This window comes from Ciconia boyciana, chromosome 11 (assembly GCF_034638445.1).
Source record: "Ciconia boyciana chromosome 11, ASM3463844v1, whole genome shotgun sequence".
NCBI lineage: Eukaryota > Metazoa > Chordata > Aves > Ciconiiformes > Ciconiidae > Ciconia > Ciconia boyciana.
Window position 1 is genome coordinate 8,753,734 of NC_132944.1, and position 9,326 is coordinate 8,763,059.

Below are 9,326 nucleotides of genomic sequence, written 5' to 3' on the forward strand. Positions count from 1 at the left end.
GTACCGCCCCCCTGGCGCATGCGCGTCGCCGGGCCGCCGTGGCGGGGAGTGCCCCGCCCCTGCCGCGGCGGCTGTGAGGAGATGGTGCCGGGACGGCGGGAGCGCGGCCTTGCGGTACCGGCAGCTCGATTACACAGCTGCAGGGCTGCTGGAGCGGGCCTTGACCTGCACTTGGGGCTTGCGGTTATCAAGCGGGAGACCACATTCCAAATTAACGAGGTTTGAAGACCCGCTCGCAGGAGGCTGGCGGCAGCTTAGAGAAGGTGCGGAACAGCAGCGCCCGTGAGTCCTCTGCTCCAGCCTGATGGCACAGTGTTGAGAGAAGTCAGCCTTGTCTGCATTTCTGCTTGAAATCACTAAGAGCACAGATTTACTTCTATAAGAGAGCGGAGATACATTTATCACTGTGCATCTTCCCTTTCCTGCATTCTTCAATGATTTCAAACTTACAGTTTCCTATGATACATGATACAATTATGTGAGGCTGTACATTTTAGTGTGACAAGTACTAAAAATCAAATATAAATGCTGTGCAGCGGTCAGTAATCTTAGTTCCCATCTCCTGATGTTAGTTAAAGCCTGGTTTGCTAAATCACTTCAATCTGATTTGAACCTATTTAATGTTAGCTGTGGTTTAAAAAACAAAACATGATCCTATCATCTCTCAGGCAAAAAGGATGACTGGCATTTTACTCATCTCATTCTGATCTTTAACTCAAGAAAAAAAACAAACCACTTCAAAATGCACACTACAAGGTCTTAAAATGTTACTGTGCTTGGCTTTCCTTTTAAAAAAAAATAATCAACAGTAACAAACCACCAAGGTGTTAATGCATTTTAAGGATGTAATATATGTAGGGTAAGTCGTAGAGTTCACTAGAGCAGGAGTATTTAGACAGCCACCTCATGCAACAACTGTGTGTATCACCTTGACACTGTCATATAAACCATGCAGTGTGGGAAAGAATTAAATGGATGCTGTTGGCACTATTTTATCCAGAAAGACAACTGTGTAGTACATAAAGGGCTGCATTATCATTTACTGGACACGGACTAGAAAAAGAATACAATTAAGACTTATCTCCTATGCAAAACTTCTAAAACTTTAATACTTGTTAGTTCACCTCTAAACACTTACACATACTGAGCATGAATACACTTTAATGAAAATGGCAAACTGGTAACTAGTGTTTTCAGCCTCTGATGAGCAAAGAGTAAGAGGCTTGAGAAATCACAGTACATTTACAAAAGAAAAAATATTTGCCACTTCCAGTTATTCAGCAGGTAATACATTTTTGTAAATGCTGTGGCGTAACTACGGCAGTTAAGTCACCTAATAAATTTAAACATATCGCCACCTTGCTGTGTCTACAGTAGACACTGAAAACATGAACTTTTTAATATAACTGCTAAAAGTTACCTCTGTTCTCAAATAGTAACTACAGACAGAATCTAAGGCTGTGTGTGTTACCCCCCCCCCCCATGGCAGTGGTAAATTAAAATATAGATTAGATATTTACTAATTAGCACTAAGTTGAGGTAACAGGTAAGAAAAACAGTAGCATCAGCATACTGTTTACTAATTGGCATTTGCTTATCAGACCACAAAAACTAGATACTGGTTTATCATCTTAGTTTACATTTGGGCAATGGTATAAATTAGAAAACTTCAGTTTGGAAAAATCTTACGTTAAAGAGATACTACGTCTAAACCCTTCAAGATGACAGTCTTAGTAGTCCTGTTAGTCATTTTAAGATACATATACAATTTCTACAGTTTGGGAAATAAATTATGTTACCTCCAAAGCTGCCTCAACATGTTTTCTACTATAAGCAGAAGAAATAAACATTTAACTGAAAAATACAACGGACATGGTAGAGAAGACTCAGGCAAAGGAAAGCATTACTAATTCCACTACTGAATTTCAGTTTGGGTGGCAGGGAGGAAAAAGGTGATTTAAATAATAAGGTTTCAGAACACATAGTACAACCGGTAGGTCTCAAGTTGATCCCTGGTTTAATATTTGTGTTACACAATTTCTACATAGGTTGTTTGGGATTTTTTCTTAGGAATTGACAGACCTATGCCCTCAGGTGTCTGCTTCACCAGACTGTTGTCTGACAAATTCTGGAGGTGTCTCTTGTCTTCTTCCACGCAGGTTACCAGAATGATCTCTTTTCTTCTGCTCTTTCCCAGGTGCGCTTCAGAAGGTACACTGCAGCATGAAGTCCCCCTACGTTCACCCATACAGTCTGACCTTTGCGCCAGATGTGTCCCATTCGTGACAAGGCCTACAATCCAAAAAAACAGCCAAAGAGTGGGGGCGGCTTCAAGGTAAGATAATAAGGGTAAATTTGCTTTTGAAATTATTTTTTATTATGCTAAATCACATCTGATGGCAACGTCAAATGACTCTTCAGGTCCAAAACTGCGTTTAAATGTTACTAATTACTGCTCTAAAAATAGATCATCTTCTGTACTGAAGTCGGCTTACAATTTCTTCCTCAATATATTTTCAAGTGTAAATAGGTTTGATTTTCTCTCCCAGAACATACCTTGGCAAAGCATTTCTTGTCCTGCGTAAGCAGCGCAGCCCTGCCTGTCCCCGGTGTGCAGACCCGGCCCATCTCCATAAGGCAGGCTGGGTAGAGATCCCAGTTCTTCTTCTTTGACCCTATCCTGCAAAATAAATTAAGATCCCCTTTGTGATCACTGAAAAATAGTTAACTGTTGTTGGTCTTTCAGATGTGGATTAGCTCATTCAGGACCACATTTACTATTAATTTCAGCTTGCATTTGTAATATTGAGTACATCGATACTTCTTAATTAGGCCCAGTTAAGTAAGTAACTGGAGAGAACCCTAACCCTGGACAGGCAAGCACATGCAGTAGCAGCAGTTAAGCGCAGTTACTTTACCAGTGATACCTCACCTCTTTCCAAATGGCATGTCTGTCACAATAATGTCCACAGAACCAGTCCGCAGAGGGAGATTGCAAATATCCCACTGAATGATGTCTAAGGGTATGCCCACGGAAGTACTGCTGCAAGTGCAAAGATGTTTATCTCAGATACGGTTTACTGAGAATGTTTTTAAATTGAGGAGGTCTATAATGGTAGCGAAAGAATAAATAGGAAAATATGAAGAAGATAGTCAAATGCATCAATGCAAAACTGATTTCTTGACATACAATACTACAGGAAAAGAAAATAACTTGTACTTTTCTCACCTTTCCTTATTCTCATTTTTCTTTAGTAAAGAACAGATGTTGTTTGCTGCTCTCTTTACAGCTTGTGGGTTGTTATCACCAGCAATATGGTAGCAGCTAGGCCATTCTGTAGCTCCCTGGGGGGAAATATTAATAATAAGCAACATTAGCATCAACATTGCTTAATTTAAAACAAAACAAACATAAGAATTACTCAAATATGGTAGAATACAACAAAGCAACTGGAAGTGGATGTCAATGATTTTAAAATTCTGTAACGGGTATCTGTTATAGGTATTATGCACCTTAAAAGCTCAAAATACTTTCGGATTTAGTTTTTTCCTGCTACAGCTTTGGGAAGGAAAATGAGGTCATTTATAAAAAGTGTATTTGTATCTCTTGAAAAGTTGAGATACTTTTGGAGTTCACTCTTTAGTTATTACCAATAAAACTTACACTATTTTTCACTTGCAGACACTGTCAAGTTTTATTAAGTTAAAAAATAAAGGAAGAATCACCTCTATTGGTATTGCACCTGTACCACACATGGGATCAACTATGATATCCGTCGGCTGTGGATCACAGAGTCTGAGGAACAGAAAAAAAGATGTGGTGAGAAAAGTCTTAAAAACGTGAATTTCTGTAAGGAAGGAAAACTGAACTATTTTAATCACTCCGACTCTACCCTTCTAACATAAAAACTTCTATGTGATTATTTTTTCCATTCGTTAATTAGTATTTTATAAGCAGCAATATAGTGAAACCCTTTCAAGAATGTGAAACAGTACTTTAAAAATTGGGAAATTTCACAGCAAACGTTTACTTTACTTAGCTGGAAAACACCTACTGTTAATTACAAAGCACACCATTTCAGCAACTATGCTTTTTTTTTCTTTTCCTTTTTTTTAAGAATGAATGGAAATGGATTTTGAGGAAGCAGTGGGGGGATAAAGGATGTAATTTCTGAAACAAAATGACTTGTTAACTGAGAATAATAAAATATTATGCAATCGCACTGACCTAAGCATGCCATAAGCGAGAGTTGAACGAAGAGTTGTGGGTCCAAAATGTGTAATATTTCTTCTGTGAAGGCTCTCTTCAGTTAATGCAATACCCACAACTACTTCATTATTGTGAATATTCAGAAGAACCTGAAGAAAAAACCTGAACTGAATTTCAGGAGTAACAGAAGTTTTCCACAGTATGCCTGGTAAATATTTATAAGAATCGTAGATGGCGATTTAAAAAACAGGAACTACATATAAAAGAGCATTCTTGGAAGAAAAGCAATGCACCATTTTAATGGCAACAATGGACAAAATTCAGGAGAACATTCACACATTTTCTCATTCACACAGAATGAGAATGAGCATTTTCTCATTCACACAATCTTTTACACAAGACTTCAAAAAGTGCTATAACCATTATGCTGACTTTTTCAAAGTTTTGTTTTATAAGTATGGGGGAGAAGTTGGGTAAGTCCTGCAAGTCACAGTGAAGCATCTGCAAAGCAGCAAGAAAAATCCTATTCCTGGTCCCCTCCACCATATTAATTTGGAAGGTGAAAATATTGTTACAGAACAGTGGGCCAGCCCCTAATAGACTTGCAAGAAAAACTTAGTTTTTCTGCCCCTCAAAAATGGTGGTCCCGCACCACTGATGGAGCACATCTGTTGGTCATCCTTTCCAAATCTCTGCTTTCCCTATGATAAGAAATAAACACTGGACAGTTAATGTTAACCCTTTTTGACCCCTTCACCCATAAACCTACAGCTTCTAGATGGAATGTCTTCTGTTAACTTACACCAATACAAAAAAATGGATTAAGGAAAGATTTTATGAGGGTAAAAGTAAAGTAGAAGTATCCTACATTATATTTAAATATGAATGAGACCAAACGCTATAGGCAGAGGTAATACTTGGTACCACAGCTTCTGCTGTGGTTGAGGGAGAGCAGAAAGCGTTTGAGCACCAGCTCAGCTGCACTGGGTGTAGTGATGTTAATCAGTTAACCTGAGGAGAAGACAACAGTGTTTGCAAGGCAAAAGAGGGACCTGAGGAGGAGAGGAGGTGCCCACACTGGGCCACAAAGGAGATTATTATTATGGATAGCCAAAGCCCAAGCAAGTGGTGGGATCTGAGGACGCACATAACGTGCCAATGAAGCGACTGCTTCTGAGGAGGCCATGATTTCAGCATTACCAGTTTTTAGTTCCAGAGTCATCTTTGGAAGATCTCCAAGCATCAGAATTAAGAACTAAGAATTTCTACAATAGAAATGTAGGTATTTCCAAGGCACACCACTATACCTCTACATCAAAGTTAGTCATGTCGGCTTTCCACTGGAAGTGCTCCTGCACAGCCCCACCGAAGTCTCTTGCAGCCTCGTTTGATGTGAAACTGTGCTTGTCTCCTGCTCTATTGCATGTAACACGGAACTTCAACACCTTTGCCTCTCCTTCGCTTGTCTTACCATCACCAGCCTTGGCCTCACCGCCAGAACCCGCCTGCAATTCATCTTTAGCATCTGACTGTTCATTGTCATCATCCTCCTCCTCCTCCTCCCCATTTCGGGATGGCATTCCTTGTGTTTTTTCTGTATCCTGGCCGCTAGCGGGTTCTGCACCTGCAGCATTTTGGGCACAGTCCTCCTGCTTATTAATGTCTTTTTGATCTGTTCCTTCCTCTTCTCCATTGTCATTCAACTTCTCTTTGCTTGCAGTACTCTGCACATTATGTTTTTTGCGTTTTGTCTTTTTCTTTTTTAAGCTGTTGTTCAGCTCCCAAACTTTCAATGGATCGGTCCAAGGCAGTTTCTTAACCAAATCTTCCAAATCCTTTAGAGCATCTTCCTTTAAAAGACAAAAAAAGTTGTGCTTTGAAGTCATTCCATCCCTTTAAAAGCTACCCTTTTTTAAAGTCTCTCCAGTTAGTTTCCTAAACACGTAACCCACTACACATTTAAGCAAAGCTTACAGCTTTTTGTGTGATTTTTGCCATAACTAAACAGAATGGCACTTAAAGTCACAGGACCCACAGTATTTCAACATTTATCTTGTCAAATAAACAGCTAACACTAAATTAAGTGACCGAAGTGAGACTTCACTGTCTGGTGTCTAAGTGTGACCTACAAGCATTGTATTGGCTCTAATCCTAGATTTTGCCCATGCAACGTATTTAACTGAAGAAATTATGTTAGGCAACACAACTGCACTTCCATTTCACAAGCCAGCAAAGAGAAACTGGGATAATATAACGAATAAAATAAAAAAAACCCTTGTTCATGAAACAGAATACTTTCAGAAAGTAGTCTTAAATTAAAAAACACTCCAAAACCCAGAACTGATTGAAAAACGAGGAGTAACTCACCTTGTTTTCTTTAAATTGATAGTCTTTGAACTCCTGAACAACAACAAATAAATTATCCACTGACCTTAGACGATGGACCTAGAAGAAATGAGAAACCAGGGTGGCACATGACTAACCACGCATGTCTAGCAGATTGTGTTTACTGTAACTAGAGTTTTGTCATCTCACAGCTAGATTTGAGAGACCGCGTTTTTCCACTGCTGTCTAGAGGGGGGTTATCAATTCGCGTGCAAGGCCAGAGGAAGACTTCCTTGCACCCATTTAACCTCCCACCTTTGACTTCATCTGCCCTCGCGAGAACAAAATACACCAGGATATAGCTCCTGAAACCAAGGTAGCCAAAGCAGAATTTTGAAGCTTTTTTACAAGGACTGCCGTAAGCCGAAGCGTTTCGCTCACGCTGGGCTAGGATCCCGGCCTCTGCACCAAAACCGCGCAGCCCGAGCCACAGCCACCGCTGCGCGGGGAGCAAGGCCGCCCGCCGCGGCCGGGCCGCTGCACCGCGGCCGACGCGACCGCCCCTGCACGCCCGGCGCCAGGCACGGCCCCGCCGGCGGACGGGGTGAAGGCAGCGGGAGCCGCGGCGGGCCGGGGCCGCCGTCCGGGGAGCGGGAGCGGGCCGGGGAGCGGGGCGGGCAGCTCGCACGGACCTGCGGCAGGGCCCGGGCCGGGACCTCGAAGTAGATCTTCCCCCGGTCCCTGCTGATCCTGGAGGCCGAGCCCAGCTTCTCCTGCACCTCCTCGGCCGCCGTCAGCTCGAATCCGGTGGGCACGGTGGCGCCGATAACGGCCGCCAGCTCCGCGCCCTCTTCGGCCGGGGCTGGACCCTGACCCGCCGCCGTGCCCGCCCCCGCCCCCGCGTCGCCGGCCGCCTCCGCTTCCGCCATGCCCCGCCGCCGAGGGACATCAGCGGACGGCAACCGCCGGGCCAGGCCGCGCAACGCCGGGGCCACCCGCCCGGCACCGCCGCCGGCACACGCAGCACCACGCGCCGCCGCCGCCTGCCCCTTCCGCTTCCGGGCCGGGCGCCGCGCCCGCGCCCGCGCCCGCGCCCGCGCCCGCGCCCTGGCGGCAGGGCGAGAGCGCCCCCTGCTGCCCGACGGCGGGCTCCCTGCGCCCGCGGCCCCGCTGCTCGCCGCGGGCGGGAGGCGGCGCCCCGGCCCCGCGCCCCGGGCCGTGAGCGGGGGCTCGGCCCGGCTCGGCTCGGCCGCGCTCGGCCCCGGCCGGGGGCACTGGCCCCCGCCGCCGCCTCAGGAGCGAGCTGCGGCGGTGCGGGGGAGCCGGTGGCCAGGGCCCCTCCGCCGGCCGCTTGCCCCTGCCCGGGCTCGGCAGTGAAGCGGCTGTCGCCGGTGCCTGTCGCCCAGGAAACGCTCCTGCCGGGAGAGCAGGTCTGCGTTTGACACCTGGCTGTGCGAAAACAGAGAGGTGGATTTTTGTCCTGATGGGTCGGGAATAGGCAGCTGTACCCAGCAAATCCAGGGAAAGGAAGAAGGGCCCGCGAAGGCCGTGGGTCCGCGCACGCCTCTTCTCGCCCTGCCCAACACCCATCGCTCGTCTTGAGCATCGGCAGGACCTGGGGGTCGCAGTCGCAGGCTGCCGACCCAGCAGCAGGCCGGGATCCCGGTGTGCGCGGGTGGCCGGCAGCTCCCCTCGCGCCCCCGAAGCCCCTCGAGGCCCCGGTGCTGTGCGCGGTGCAGCCGTGGCCTGCGGTGCGAGCCGGGCTGCGCAGGGCTTGGCCGAGCCGTCGACGTGCTCTGCCAGCTAAGCACCTATGTGGCGCGTGAGCCGTGACTGCTGCGAGAGTTCATTTGCCTTTGGGTGGCAAACCATGGGTGGCCATTTGCTTTTCTAAAAAGTACTGAATTTCCTTGATCTTCTGGCTATTGTCTTTGGCACGTTTCCAACACTAGAACTGATTTTTAAAGAAAAAACTAGCTGCTAAATGTTTTTTCAGGAGACACAGAAAGAAAGAGAGACAGGCCACCCTAAATATCTTCCATGACTGCGTCAGTATGACAAAGCGTGAACTGCGTGAAACCGCAGAGGCACTATTTTCCCTCCTCCTCTCTTCTTCAAATCCCTTAGTCTTTACCTTTTCCCAGCATTGGATTTATAAATGTAAACACAACTTGTCCGTGCAGCTTGTTCTTCTGCAGTTGCAGCGCGCATTGGCAACAGCACTGTTTGCTTTCATTTTCCTACGTACGTTCTGATTCCGCTGTGACATTTTATTAACGAGCAGGATGCCTGAAGCACTGCTCTTGCCATTAAGCCTTCTGAAGCATCGCTTTGCTTTCACATGAGAAGTATGTGTGAGAGTGTGTCTCAGAGAGGGAAGGTGTGGGTTTTATTCCATCAGTTTATTTTTAACTTGTGATTCAAGTCTGAAAATACAGAATTAAAACCATGGAATTTGGGTCATAAACATACTGGAGAAAGTTTCTGTGAAATGGCTTCTTTGATGAGAACTTAAAAATAAGCTAAAGCAGAGAGAACCACTTGGGCACGTCTGCATCTTCTTCTAAACCATAGCTGGCACCCTGCAAGACCTTTTCAGTGCGGTGACAGTGCTGCGATATGGGGTGTGATGGTGGCTGCACAAACTGCATATCCCCATGTGTTATGTCCCTGGCGACTGCTGAAGTAGCCCGTGACACTACACCTTTACCACAGTATTTTCTAAGTTGTAGATAACGTTAGGGTGGTTTGCCAGCTAGTGCAATACAGAGCATCCCGCTCACAGGCTCCG

General features: G+C 45.8%; 1 protein-coding gene across 1 annotated transcript; it reads right to left on the bottom strand.

Moving 5' to 3' along the window:
• Window positions 1-2,000: 2,000 nt before the first annotated feature.
• THUMPD3 (THUMP domain 3 tRNA guanosine methyltransferase) lies at window positions 2,001-7,587 on the bottom strand. The gene is made up of 9 exons (XM_072876055.1): window positions 7,228-7,587; window positions 6,578-6,655; window positions 5,518-6,060; window positions 4,229-4,359; window positions 3,727-3,796; window positions 3,230-3,345; window positions 2,933-3,043; window positions 2,557-2,680; window positions 2,001-2,292 (listed from the first exon to the last, which is right to left on the bottom strand). The coding sequence occupies exons 1-9, from the start codon at window positions 7,462-7,464 to the stop codon at window positions 2,161-2,163; spliced, it is 1,542 nt and encodes a 513-aa protein (XP_072732156.1). The 5' UTR covers window positions 7,465-7,587; the 3' UTR covers window positions 2,001-2,160.
• Window positions 7,588-9,326: the final 1,739 nt, after the last annotated feature.

What these genes read in the sequence shown, in the direction of transcription:
- THUMPD3 (XM_072876055.1), bottom strand. Translation starts at nt 7,464, where the DNA reads ATGGCGGAAGCGGAGGCGGCCGGCGACGCGGGGGCGGGGGCGGGCACG. An exon ending in CAGGTGCAATACCAATAGAG is followed by an intron (nt 3,346 to 3,726) that starts GTGATTCTTCCT and finishes ATTTCCCCCCAG; the next exon opens with GGAGCTACAGAATGGCCTAG. An exon ending in AAAAATGAGAATAAGGAAAG is followed by an intron (nt 3,044 to 3,229) that starts GTGAGAAAAGTA and finishes TTGCACTTGCAG; the next exon opens with CAGTACTTCCGTGGGCATAC.